We start from the raw sequence: 14,324 nt of genomic DNA, 5'->3' as shown, positions 1-14,324 counted from the left end.
TCGTCAAAGCAACTTCCACATCTTACCAAAAAGCAGACATAGCCAGTGACTGTTGTGCTGCTCTCAGTATATCCATCATCCATGCTGTGTGTTTACACCTACTTCTCATCACTGGGAAATCTCTTGATGTCAATGTGCAATACTTTTATTCTTTTTTTTGTTTATTTGCGGGATGTGGGTGACATTGTTAAGGTTGTGTTGATTACCCAACTCTGGTTGCCCTGAGAAGGTTGAGTGTTTGGTATACAACTGAGATGTTTTCTCGGCCACTTCAGAGGATATTGAGTCAATCACATATTGTGGGAGTAGAGTTATGTGCAGGTCAGACTGGGTAAGGATGCAGGCTTCCTTCCCTGAAGGATAATAGTGAACCAGTTGAGATTTTGTGACAATCTGAGAGATTCATGGTAACATTTTGTGGTGAAAGCCTACAACTGATCCAGTTTATTGAATTCAGTATCACAAGGTTGTGAATCACAACCTCTGGGTTGCTAGTTCCGTACCAGAACCAATACACCACCATCTACTACTTCTCCCAGGTGCTGTATGAGCAGCAGGATTATGGGTGATGGCTGGGTGCAGTGCGTCAGGAGGAGCCCTCACATCAACCTAAATCTTGATATGGGCCCACACTATTTGGACTACTGCACGAACAGCCTGGATCCAGAGTTGCATGGCAACCTGGACCTGTGTTCTCTCTGCCACAGCTGCATGCATCCGAGGGGAAGCATGCAAGCTCTCCATTCCTGAGAGACAGTGGCATCATTTATGTGCCTACTTGCTGTGCCGTAGATCCACTGGCCCCAGTGAAATGGATGTGAATCATGTCTGCAACTGCTTGCCAAGCCCGAGCTGACAGCCCACTCCAAATTGGCACCTGTAGACTTTACTAAGGCTGCCAGAGTTTCTGTGTAGGAATGATGCTAGTGAGGCCCGTTTCTCACAGTGCACCAAGCTGCCAAAGGCACTATGAAGCGGCCAGTAAACAGACTGCGGCAGTTAGCTATCTAGTTTGAGCCTGGATGTTCACCTGCAGCTGCGGTTATGGACTGCCTTGTCCTAAAAAAAAAACCACAAAAAGACCAAATACCCTTCAGTGACCATACCACAGAATAACACCCACTTGTCAGCAGGCAGACCATAATAGTTTTGAGGACACTGCTGGTAAGCACCAGAAACATTTTAACATAATGAGTGGCAGCTGATTCTAATAGCCAAACATGCCAAGTATGGTGCATTGTTAAAAGTTCTTTGGCCACTGGCCCATCTCTAGTTGCCCTGAGAAGGTGGTGGTGGGTCTTCTTCTTGAACTGATACAACCAACAGGCATACTTGTCCACCTCAGAGGGCAGTTAAGCGTCAACCGTGTTGGGAAGGGACTGGAGTCATAGATAGGCCCGGACAGATTTCCTTCTGTAAAGGACATTAGTGAACCAGTTGTCTTTTACAACAATCCAGTAGTCTCCTGGTTATTTTTACTGCTACCAGCTTTTTATTTCCAGATTCATGACTGAATAGAAATTCTCAAACTACCCATGGTGAGATTTGAACTCAGGTTCTCTGGGTTATTAATCCAATAACAGAAGCAACACAGCTGATACGTGTAGGTGTGGCTCACTACTTCTACTTTGCTTGACCAGCTGATGCCATTAGACATCTTCCTGCACTAAGTGGTCTAGCAAAGGATCATAGGAAATAGGAGCAGGAGTAGGCTATTCGGCCCATCAAACCTGCTCTGCCATTCAAACAGATCATGGCTGATCATCTACCTCTACGCCATTTTTCCCCACTATTCCCATATCCCTTAATGTTGTTAGTATTCAGAAATCATCTTGAACATGCTCAATGATTGAGCTTCTACAGCCCTCGGGGGTAGAGAATTCTGCAGATTCACCACCCTCTGAAAAAGAAATTCCTCCTCATCTCGGTCTTAAATGGCCTGCCCCTTATTCTGAGACTGTGTCCCCTTGTTCTAGACTCACCAGCCAGAGGAAACATCTTATCCACCTCTACCCTCTTGCACCCTGTAAGAATTTTGTAAGTTTCAATGAGATCACCTCACATTCTTCGAAACTCTAGAGAATACAGGCCCAGTTTCTGCACTCTCTCCTCATAAGACAATCCCACCATCCCAGAGATTAGTCTTGTGAACCTCTGTTGCACTCCCTCTATGGAAAGTATATTCTTCATGAGATAAGGAGACCAAAACTGTACACAATACTCCAGGTACAGTCTCACCAAGGCTTTATACAATTGAAGCAGGACATCTTTACTCCTGTACTCAAATCCCCTTGCGATGAAAGCCAACATACCATTTGCTTTCTTAATTGCTTGCTGCACCTGCATGCTAGCTTTTTGTGACTCATGAACAAGGACTCCCAGGTCTCTTTGTACATCAACACTTCCCAACCTCTTACCATTTAAGAAATACTCTGTCTTTCTGTTTTTTTTCTACCAAAGTAGATTACCTCACACTTATTCACATTATATTCCATCTGCCATGTTCTTGCCCATTCACTTAACCTGTCCAAATCCCCTTGAAGCCTCCTCACATTCCCATCAAGTTTTATGCCATCAGCAAATTTGGAAATATTACATTTGGTCCCCACATCCAAATCATTTATATAGATTGTAAACAGCTGGGGTCCCAGCACTGATCCTTGCAGTACCCCACTAGTAACAGCCTGCCATCCTGAGAATAACACATTTATTCCTACTCTCTGCTTTCTGTCTGTTAACCAATTCTCAATCCATTGCAGTATATTACCCCCAATCCCATGTGCTCTAATTTTGTTTACTAACCTCCTGTGTGGGACCTTATCAAAAGTCATCTGTAAATCCAAATACTCCACATCCACTGTTTCTCCTTTATCTATGCTACAAGTAACATCCTCAAAAAACTCCAACAGGTTTGTCAAACATGATTTCCCTTTCACAAATTCATGTTGACTCTGCCTAATTATATCATTATTTTCCAAGTGTCCAGTTATCTCATCCTTTATAATGTATTGTAAAATTTTCCCTACTACTGACATCAAGCTAATAGGTCTGTAGTTCTCTGTTTTCTCTCTCGCTCCCTTCTTAAATAGTGGGCTTACATTTGCTACTTTCCAGTCTGTAGGAACCCTTCCAGAATCTATAGAATTTTGAAGGATAACCATCAATGCATCCACTATCTCTGTAGCCACCTCCTTCAATACTCTGGGATGTAGCTCATCTGGTCAAGGGCATTTATCAACTTTCAATTTTTTGAGTACTACCTCTTTATTGATACTAATTACTTTCAGTTCTTCATTTTTACAATGCCCTTGGTTCCCTTATATTTCTGGGAGATTTTTTGTGTCTTCCTCCGTGAAGACAGACACAAAGTAATTTTTTAGTCTCTCCACCATTCTCCACCACAAACTCTCCTGTCTCTGCCTGCAATGGACCCCATTTGTCCTTGCTAATCATTTCCTTTTCACATGCCTAAAGAAGCTTTTACAGTCTGCCTTTATGTTTCTAGCTATCTCTCTTTTCCCTTTCTTTATCAGTTTCTTGGTCCTCCTTTCTGGATTCTAAATTGCTCCCAATCCTTGGGCTTATCACTTTTTCTGGCGACCTTATAAGCCACTTCCTTTGACCTAACTTCTTCTGTTATCCACGGTTGATTCACCTTTCCAGTTGGATTTGTGTCTTAGAACTTGCCCCTCATACCTTCATAGTTTCCTTTGTTCAGATTTAAGAACCTTGTTTCAGAATGAACTTTATCTCTTTCAAACTTAATGTAGAATTCTATCATATTGTGGTCACTATTTCCTAATAGCTCCTTTTTAGCAAGGTTATTAACTGGCCCTTTCTAATAGCCCAATCCCTAGTAGGTTCTTGAACATACTGCTCCAGAAAGCCATCTCATACACACTCCAGCAATTCATCCTCCACAGCATTAATGCTAATTAGGATTACCCAATCTATATGTAAATTGAAGATGCCTATTATTACTGTATTGCCCATGCTACATGCAGCTGTAATTTGCTGATTTATACCGTGCCCAACATTACCACTACAGTTTGGTGGCCTTTAAACAACTCCCACCAATATTTGCTGACATTTGTTGCTTCTTAGCTCCACCCAAAATGATTCTACATCTTGCTCCTTCGATCTAAGATCCTCTCACTAAAGCACTGATCTCGTCCCTTATTAACAGCACTACCCACCTACTTTTTCCCTTCGCCTATCCCTCCTGTCGAATATCCCTAAATATTCAGTTCCCAGTCCTGTCACCCTGTAACCACGTCTCCGTAATGGCAATTAAATCATACCCATTTACCTCTATTTCTACCTTCCAATCATCTACCTTGTTGTGAATGCCATGTGCATTCTGATAGAGTGCTTTTAACTTTGACTGAACATTATTCCTCATTCTGTGCCCTCACCTTCAGCTGGCCTCATTGGTGCTCACCCTGCCCTGCTCCAAGGAGAGTTCCTTTCTACCCCCATCCTCTTGCAGAGCCTCTTCCACATCTGCAGCAGCAAATTGGTTTGCACATTGTGTGCTGCAGCAGACCTTTCAGCATTGAAACAGAGACAAAGAACTTGCATTTCTACAGCATTTTTCACAACCTCAGAATGTCCCAAAGGCCTTCACAGCCAATGAAGTACTTTCTTTGAAGTGTAGTTACTTGTATTGTAGGAAATGAAGCACCCAATTTACACACAGCAAGCTCCTACAAACAGCAATGAAATAAATGATCATCTGTAGAAGTGATGTTGATTGAGTGACGATTATTGACCGGGGCAGGGGTAGGGTGCCGCGGTTGGGGGGAAACTCCTCTGCTCTTCTTTAAATATTGCTGTGGGATCATTTGAATCCATCTGTGTGGGCAGACGAAGCCTCAGTTTAACATTTCTTCCAAAAGACGGCACCTCTGACAGTGCTGCACACCCTCTGTACTGCTCCTCTGACCGTGCAGAGCTCCCTCAGTACTACACTTCCAACAATCTTTCTGTACTGTCCTTCTGAGGGTGCAGCGCTCCCTCAGTAGTGACCTTCCCGCAGCGCTCCCTCAGTACTGCTCCTCTGACAGTGCAGCATTCCCTTAGTACTGCCCTTCCGACAGTGCGGTTCTCCCTCAGTACTGCCCCTCCAACAGTGCAACACTCCCTCAGTACTGACCCTCCGAGAATGCAACACTCCCTCAGTACTGACCCTCCAACAGTGCAGCGCTCCCTCAGTATTGCCCCTCCGACAGTGCAGTACTCCCTCAGTACTGACCCTCTGACAGTGCAGTGCTCCTTCAGTAATGACCCTCTGACAGTGCAGTGCTCCTTCAGTATTGACCCTCCGACAGTGCAGTGCTCCCTCAGTACTGACCCTCCGACAGTGCAGCGCTCCTTCAATACTGACCCTCCAACAGTGCAACGCTCCCTCAGTACTGACCCTTCAACAGTGCAGTGCTCCGTCAGTACTGACCCTCCGACAGTGCAGTGCTCCGTCAGTAATGACCCTCTGACAGTGCAGTGCTGCCACAGTACTGACCCTCCGACAGTGCAGTGCTCCGTCAGTAATGACCCTCTGACAGTGCAGTGCTCCTTCAGTACTGACCCTCCGACAGTGCAACGCTCCCTCAGGACAGATAGCAGGAGCTACCTGCAATCAGATTTGTGTGGAACCCAAACTGCAGTTCCCGTTACAAATTGGGGGTTGAAAATCAAAATGAAATGTTCAGGAGTTCTGCCCTGTTGGATTAATGCACATGTGTTGATTTGACTCTCCGACATCTTGAAACAAAAGCAGTAAGAATGCCTGTGGGGCTTTGGCTTCAGCTCAACCTCATCATGTTGTTTTTACAGTAGCATGTTCTGTTTTTACTTCAGCGCTTACCAGCGTGTCTCAACAGAATGTGCTTTGTATCAGGCAACAGATGCTGTGGTCAGTGCCTGTCCCGAACATCTGCCCTACTGAAAACAAAACCTTCCTTACCACATTAAACAAAGTGGAACACCCTGCACCAAGAAAATAATATTTATAAATGAATGCCTGCCACTATATTGAGATATTAGTAGAATTGTCTTAGCATACACACGCTCATCATTGAGCTTTGTTGCTTGGCTTGGGCGACTTCCTCTGTTGTCGCTGTAACATTGGGTAGCAGTGCTTCAAACTTGCTGCGTGGAGCTTGGAGGTTTCCACAGAATCTGTTGTGGCAGCTTCACATTACAAGAATGTGCTCAGTTTACCTCATAGCAGTTTAGAATTTTAGAACATTCCAGCAGAGAAACAGGCCACTTGGCCCATTGGTGTTTTTCTGTACATGAGCCTCTCAGTCTAATCCCAACCTTCTGCTCACTCCCCATACCCTTCATTATCCCACCCAGTGCAATCCCACTCACCTGCTCACTCCCCATACCCTTCATTTTCCCACCCAGTGCAATCCCACTCTCCTGCTCACTCCCCATACCCTTCATTTTCCCACCCAGTGCAATCCCACTCTCCTGCTCACTCCCCATACCCTTCATTATCCCACCCAGTCCAATCCCACTCACCTGCTCACTCCCCATACCCTTCATTATCCCACCCAGTGCAATCCCACTCTCCTGCTCACTCCCCATACCCTTCATTTTCCCACCCAGTGCAATCCCACTCTCCTGCTCACTCCCCATACCCTTCATTATCCCACCCAGTCCAATCCCACTCACCTGCTCACTCCCCATACCCTTCATTATCCCACCCAGTGCAATCTCACTCTCCTGCTCACTCCCCATACCCTTTATTATCCCACCCAGTACAATCCCATTCTCCTGCTCACTCCCCATACCCTTTATTATCCCACCCAGTGCAATCTCACTCTCTTGTTCGCTGCCCATACCCTTTATTATCCCACCCAGTCCAATCCCGCTCTCCTGCTCACTCCCCATACCCTTTATTATCCCACCCAGTGCAATCTCACTCTCTTGTTCGCTGCCCATACCCTTTATTATCTCACCCAGTCCAATCCCACTCTCCTCACTCCCCATACTCTTTATTATCCCACCCAGTCCAATCCCACTTTCCTGCTCACTCCCCATACCCTTTATTATCTCACCCAGTCCAATCCCACTCTCCTGCTCACTCCCCATACCCTTTATTATCCCACCCAGTCCAATCCCGCTCTCCTGCTCACTCCCCATACCCTTTATTATCCCACCCAGTCCAATCCCGCTCTCGTGCTCACTCCCCATACCCTTTATTATCTCACCCAGTCCAATCCCACTCTCCTCACTCCCCATACTCTTTATTATCCCACCCAGTCCAATCCCACTTTCCTGCTCACTCCCCATACCCTTTATTATCTCACCCAGTCCAATCCCACTCTCCTGCTCACTCCCCATACCCTTTGTTATCTCACCCAGTCCAATCCCACTCTCCTGCTCACTCCCCATACCCTTTATTATCCCACGCAGTGCAATCCCGCTCTCCTGCTCACTCCCCATGCCCTTTGTTATCCCACCCAGTCCAATCCCGCTCTCATGCTCACTCCCCATACCCTTTATTATCTCACCCAGTGCAATCCCGCTCTCCTGCTCATCCCCATACCCTTTATCATCCCACCCAGTGCAATCTCACTCTCCTGCTCACTCCCCATACCCTTTATTATCCCACCCAGACTAAGCCCACCCTCCTGCTTAGTCTCCGTACCCTTTAATAATGCACCTGATCTAATCACATTCTCCCTATATCCCTCAATTCCCGCTTTATCAATCATCTGTGTAATTTCCTTTTAAAAGAGTTGGAGAATCCTATAGTTAATCTAGTCACCAAGCTTCACTGCTGTTCTTCTGAGTGTATAGCCCCAATTCTGTGGTCCTGTGCCAGCAATGACTTGCTGCCAGTGTTAAGTGGCTGCATCTGGGAAGGGAAGGATTCTTTCAACCTCTATATCAGTTCACCAAGAATTTTAAATACTTGTTAACCTTTGCCAAGGATGTCGAAGAGATGGGGAGGAGGGTGGGGGGAGGATGTCAAAGTCCCAGGTTAAAGTGGAGTGACAGGATTGATACAGGGTCATGGGGATACAGATTAGATGTGCTAGATACAGAGCAAATCTCCCTTTATACTATCGCATCAAACAGTCCTAGGGTAGGAGTTTCTAATAACTTTTACATGCTCCTGCCTCAACTCATCTGCTGTTGTAACCTGACTTAACTATTCCAATGTCTCACATCGTCCACCCTCCATAAACATCAGCTCATCCAAATGTCTGCCACCTGTATTCTATCATATATAAGATTCAATCATAGGAACAGGAGTCGACCATTCAGCCGTCGAGCCAGCTTCGCCATTCAGTTAGATCATGGCTGATCATTTACCTCAACACCACTTCCCTGCGCTATCACCATATCCCATATCACTCTGACCTTGCTGACCTACATTAGCTCCTGGTTCTCCTAAGCCTCCAGTTTAAAATTTGAAGCCTCATGTTTAAACCCCTTCGTGTTCTCACCCATCCCTATCTCTGTAACTTTCTCTAGACCTACAACCCTCCTCCAGAAACTCTCCATTCCTTGAACTCTGGCCTCTTCTACATCCATCACTTCCTTTGGCTGTGCCTTCAGCTGCCTAGACTCCAAGCTTTTAGTTACTGCTCCTAATATCTCCATCTTTGGCCCTTGTATCCTTTTTTTTTTTATCTAATTACACTTCTGTGAAGCACCTTGGAACAGTTTTCTACTTTAAAGGTGATGCACAAATGCAAGCTTTGTTCTTGTATGTTTCTACATGTGTATATACTGTAAATATATACATATTTACAATATATGTAGGCATGAGGTAAAGGTATTGAAGATAAGAATCAAAGGCAGGTAAATGGAGCTAAGATACCAATCAACCATGATCTAAATGAATGATGGAAGAGGCTCACAGGTCTGAATGGCCTCCACCTATTCATATCTTCTTACATTTGCGTGTATTACATGTATATATAATAGTACAAGCATATATATCAGTATGTATCTGTGTATTTGTATTTTAATGTATATGTTGTTACAACCAGGTGAGGAAGGGGTCTCAGGCTTCCCTTTCTCCCATTCTCTGGTTTGACCGCAACAGGATTTGTCTTTTAAACACAGTAATTTAACTTACCACCTCAGTGAACACTTGCTCCTGTTCCTCTAATATAATTGAAAATGAACCAATCAGACAGGTTTTCTTGAGTTTAAACAAGAAAGATGTAAATTTATTAACCTTAACACTCTAAACTGGTTAAAATTACTAAAATACGCGATGCAGCCACGCTCACATTCACCCGAGAGGCATACACACACACACACACAAATAGATTCCAGAGGGGAAAAACCGAGTTAGGAGGTTGGAGTAGAGTCCTTAATAAAAATGGAATTTAAATACTGAAGTTTAGTCCCAATGTCCTAGTTGAAATTGTAGTCTTGAAGTCCTCGTTGGGCCACATGCACGGTTCAGGCTTGGTTCTCAGGTTCCGGAAGGCAGAAGAAGGGGCTTTATCCATGTCCCCTAATTGCTGGCTGTACTGGGCTGTAGGCTTGCAGCTGAGGCCACCCTGGGTCATTGCTGGAGAGAGGAGATTATCCTTCCCTGGATTTCAGTTCCTGTCTGCTTTCTGAGACACAATTCACAAACTCCTAGAGTTGCACAAGCGATTATGTGATGTGACCACCTCTTTGTGTTTGAGTCAAAGTCTTCTGGAATTTTCTTTGAGATTCAAGGCTTTCCTCAAGCTGTTCAAACATACTTGGTAGGGGAGGTGGGGGTTTGGCTCTTTCAAAGTCAATGGGTGTTGATGGCTTTTGACGATAAACATTGACAAAGCCATTCTCGGTAATTTAATCAAAGAGAACCCCCATTGTTCTGGCTAGACTGGGTAATCACCTCTGTCTCCCAGCTAGACTTTGGCTTCTCATATGCAAGTTGTGCGTGGCCATCTTAGCTTCTCTGTTCTGTTTTAAAGTTATTTGTAATAATGTCCAATAAAATTCTCAGGCAAAGTTCCATACAGTGAAATTAATATTTCCATTTGGAATGTGGGGTTTTGTCACAATGTTTTTATGTAACTATAAATATCTGTATATATTGATGCATATATATCTATACATGTGTATGTATTGGTGTATATCTATACATGTATATCTGTTTGTATATATTTTTAATGTGTCGATGTTTCTTGCTGTTACAGGCGATCCTTGCAGAGAACCAGTTTCTGGTCATGGACCCTAGCACCCAATGGTCAGGACCACTTGCAGCTGGGAATCAAACCTCAGTGAGCAGCAACCCCTGCAGCCAGTGGCCAGCAAGCCAGCAGAAACTGGAGGCTTCTGAAAGCAGCCCCCCACTCCTCCCAAGACCACCACAAAGTAACAAGCAGGGGATGGCCAGAAAGACAGCCACCCAGAGGGTACCCAGGTAGGAGCTTCAGCACTGACTCTGACCTTTCGCCCATTCCTAATAGTTCTGCCAGGTTAATTGCTTACTGCGCCTTGTAGTGGCTCAGTTAGCTTTTGGTTGGCACTTGAAGTGGCATTGGGCAGCTATGTTGCTCCGCTCAATTCTTCGGCTGCCTCTACCAATTCAATATCTGCTTTCAAACTGCCACAAAATCTCACGAGTCACCCATTATAGCTACCAGACAGTCAACTCACTGTGCCAAGCACTGTCCCATTTACCCTCTGTTGCAACCTGATTTCAGCACACCACCTTTCTATGTTGCACCTTGATTGCGCTGAATCTGCACTGTTTGTTTCAGTGTGATGAGCCTGCAGTTTAGAATGCTGGGCAGCACTGGACAGCATTGCTGACACAGGGCCTGGTGCATGGATACAACACTAGCATTAGTGGCCCTACGGAATTGAGGGGCCCCATGAATGTTAGAGAGAATAGTCAGCATAGCATGTGATATCCTATACACACAGTAGGTGTCAGCCTTGGCTCAGTGGTCGCACTCTCACCTTTGCATATAAAGATGTGTGTGTTAATCAGAGAATAGTACACACAGTATATTTTTGGGAATAGTGCATTCCAAGTATATTGTAGAGAATGGTATACATTAGCTGTATAATATAGAAAATAATGCATACAGTATATATTATAGAGAGTAGACTCACAAATCTATTCAAAGCCTGCCAGCCAGCCCACATTGACACCTCACAATAACGGTCACTGGGAAGAATGGGAATCAAGAATGGGAACCCTGACCGGTTCTCTGGTATGAGAGTGCTCAGGCCAATTGTTCCACTGTTCTGCTGCTGTCCTGAATGTGATCAACTAACTCATGGAACCGAGGGCATTCCTATTCAGTCACACCCTGGGCAGTGCACCCACCCACTGAGCTGTCTCAGGAGCAGAAAAACAAAACTAAAAACCTTTGCAGGAGCAGGTCCCAACAGTCCTTCACTTGTCTTGGCAGCTTGTGCCTCTTGCTTTTCCTGTGGCTCACGAAGCAGCCCTTCCCCCTCAACAGTGAGTCGTATGAAATGCCTGACGCCAGATGCTATGTTTACATTGGGCTCAAGTTAAGAACTGACTGGTTGGGTAGGGGCGGTGCTGTTAGGAACTCTGACAGAGGCTACAGGTTTATCTAGACACAATTGGGCTGCAGATTTACGAGGCAGGTAGAGGTGAGATGCTCCTCTCCAGTCCCAAGAAAGAGGGAGGCTGAGCAGAGCCTTGCTCTGATCAGGATTAACTTGACCCTTGTGCAACCAAACTGGCCAACCTGTACAAGGTGGCTGATGACTCAAATCAACACTGAATGTAGACGTCTGAGGAGTCGAGGCTGATAATTAGGGTGAGAGGTTTAGGCAGGAAGTTCCAGAGCTTAGGGCCCAGGCAACTGAAGGTACAGCCACCACTAGTGGAGTGATTAAAATTGGGGATGAGCAAGAGGCCAGAATTGGAGGAGCACAAATATTTCAGAGGAAATTACAGAGATAGGGAGGCGTGAGGCCATGGAGGGATTAGAAAACAAAGATAAGAATTTTAACTTTGAGACATTGCTGGAGCGGGAACCAATGAAGGTCAATGAGCACAAGGGTAGTGGGTGAACGGGACCTGATGTGCGTTAGGATATGGGCAGCAGAGTTTTTGATGAGCTGAAGTTTACACCATTCTTGCTTATTGCAAACAGCCACCACTACCAGGTAAATGGCACTTTCCATTCCCCATTACCACAAGCATCAATTCCAAAAGTGCTGCTTAAACCATGTTATGGCAGCTAGTTCAAGCAGCTCTTTAAAGTGTGATTTCTTTACAATCCCAGTTATTCCCTATCTGTCGTCACAAATTCCAGGCTTGAATTCAGTTCTACCAACGTCACAGATTTTTCTGCTGCCTGAGTCAGTTTTGATGGCAAATCGTGAGTAAATGCCTGAATGTGGTCACTAGTTGTGAAAGTGTCAACTTCTGTGAGCATGGACACTGCTATGGTGTAATTCCCCTCAGTGTATCACTGACAGGGTCATGTTTTTATTGTTAGAAACTGGACTGTATAATTGTGTGAAAGTAATTGATTATTTTATGCTGGGCAATAAGAGGGGGAACTGTAGAAATAATGCTTAAAATAGAATCCAGCAAGACGGGGCTTCTTTTTGGTATCGAAAACCTAGCTATAGTGAAATAAAATTTTACAGTACACATTCACCACCAATCCTAATGTCTATTCTATACACTCCCCAAACATGGGATGTTTAACTACTGTTACGGATTCCTTGTCCTGCTACCTCTTGGCCGTCAGGTTACACTGCACACTGCGTATAGTGGGCAAATGACCATGACACCAACATGCCTGCTATAGGCGGTGGGGTCTGTACCAGTAAAAGTTACCATGAAGCTGTTTCAGATTACCTTAAAAGCTCAACTGTGGAACAATGTCATAGAGTCATTTGCCTAGAGACCAAGTTTTGGAGAGTGGGGGAGGTTTGGCAGCAGTGGGGAGGGGGTGCGTGGTGAGTGGCCTGAGAGGTAAACAGTGACAGAGCATTAATGGAAATATATCACCTGGTAGGAGGTGCACACTGTACATGAGACTTTTATACGCTAATAATCGATTATTATTTACCTGACAGAGGACAGATGACTTTACGATGTTGCTACACATAGCAGGGATCCTTACTTAAACAAAGGCCGCAAAATTGCTTGCGTTGTGATTCCAGTGTAATTCTGAATCACCAAGGTAGATTGGCAGAATCTCCAAGGAATCTCGTGGTCAAAGATAAACTGCTAAGTATATTAGCTGGAAAGAGAATAAGGAGGCGGGGTGAATAGGAGAATGCGTATGGAGAACAGGGACTGTTTAAAACTCTCTGTATCAGGGATGTTTATTGGAACAGTCCCATGGTTCTTGAGCCTGTTTATTACTCTAATATTGGTGTTTGTTTCAGTGTCCCCTTGTGTATACTAGAACCAGACTGAAACCATTCAGTCCAGGGGCACTGGGGTATGTCTCAACCTGCTTGCAGTTTGGGGTTCATGCTTTCTAATTTACTCAGAGGGCTATTACACTGTTGCTTTAACACTGCTTGTTAGAGGCACCAAGCAGGGAATTGGCAACAAGTCTTAGAGAGGAAAAACAGTACTTCTGAATGTAATTTAGGAAATTCCTCTCCCCCCAACCCAGGCATCTCACCCACTCCTCCTTCCTGCTCAGTCTGTCGTAGGCCCTACTTTCAGGACCCATTATCTGCTGCCACAGTGTGTCTTTCATTCCCGAGGATTCCCTACCTCCTCCTTCACTTTATTTTGCTCAGTTTTTATGCTGACATTTCCCTTTTTCCCACACTCAGGCCCTGCCACACTGCACAAACCACAAAAATGTGGAGAAGTTCAGGCACTCAATATAAATTAGATTCCAGTCCTACTGGATAAACACTAACCTTGCCAGGGGTGAATAGTAAGCAGCCTTGCTATACCTTAATCCTCCTGTGCACTGACCCTCCCGTACATTTTTCCTCCTGTACATCCCCTCCTCCCGTACATACCCTCCACCCACACTCCGACCCTTCCACACTCCACTCTCCCGTACTTCCCTCCTCTCACACTCCGATCCTCCCACACTCCACTCTCACATATATCCCCTCCTTCGTTCCACACTCTGACCCTCCCACACTCCACTCTCCCATACATCCCCTCCTCGCACACTCCACTCTCCCGTACTTCCCTCCTCTCACACTCCGATCCTCCCACACTCCACTCTCCCATATATCCCCCTCCTTCCTCCCACACTCTGACCCTCCCATACGCCACTTTCCTGTACATCCCCTCCTTGCACATTCCACTCTCCCATACATCCCCTCCTCCCACACTCTGACCCTCCCATACTACACTCTCCCGTATATCCCCG

The 14,324-nt window shown here is 45.3% G+C and overlaps 1 protein-coding gene across 10 annotated transcripts in view; it reads left to right on the top strand.

Annotated features, from left to right (window-relative positions):
• The window catches only part of ttll5 (tubulin tyrosine ligase-like family, member 5), a 432,290-nt gene that overhangs the window by 384,409 nt on the left and 33,557 nt on the right, over window positions 1–14,324 (top strand). For 9 of the 10 annotated variants that reach the window (XR_010975642.1, XM_068038454.1, XM_068038450.1 and 6 more), the window contains one exon: window positions 10,167–10,393. Coding sequence is in view for 9 of the 10 variants with exons in the window: in XM_068038454.1 (XP_067894555.1) it covers window positions 10,167–10,393 (227 nt within the window). In the remaining variant the exon portion in view is untranslated. Of the gene's footprint in view, window positions 1–10,166; window positions 10,394–12,245; window positions 12,342–14,324 lie in introns of all 10 variants that reach the window. The other variant, XM_068038453.1, reaches the window with a different exon arrangement.

Source organism: Heterodontus francisci, chromosome 9 (genome assembly GCF_036365525.1).
Source record: "Heterodontus francisci isolate sHetFra1 chromosome 9, sHetFra1.hap1, whole genome shotgun sequence".
NCBI classification, from domain to species: Eukaryota; Metazoa; Chordata; class Chondrichthyes; order Heterodontiformes; family Heterodontidae; genus Heterodontus; species Heterodontus francisci.
The sequence above is the reverse complement of the archived record's forward strand: the minus strand, read 5'-3'. Positions and strand labels throughout refer to the sequence as shown.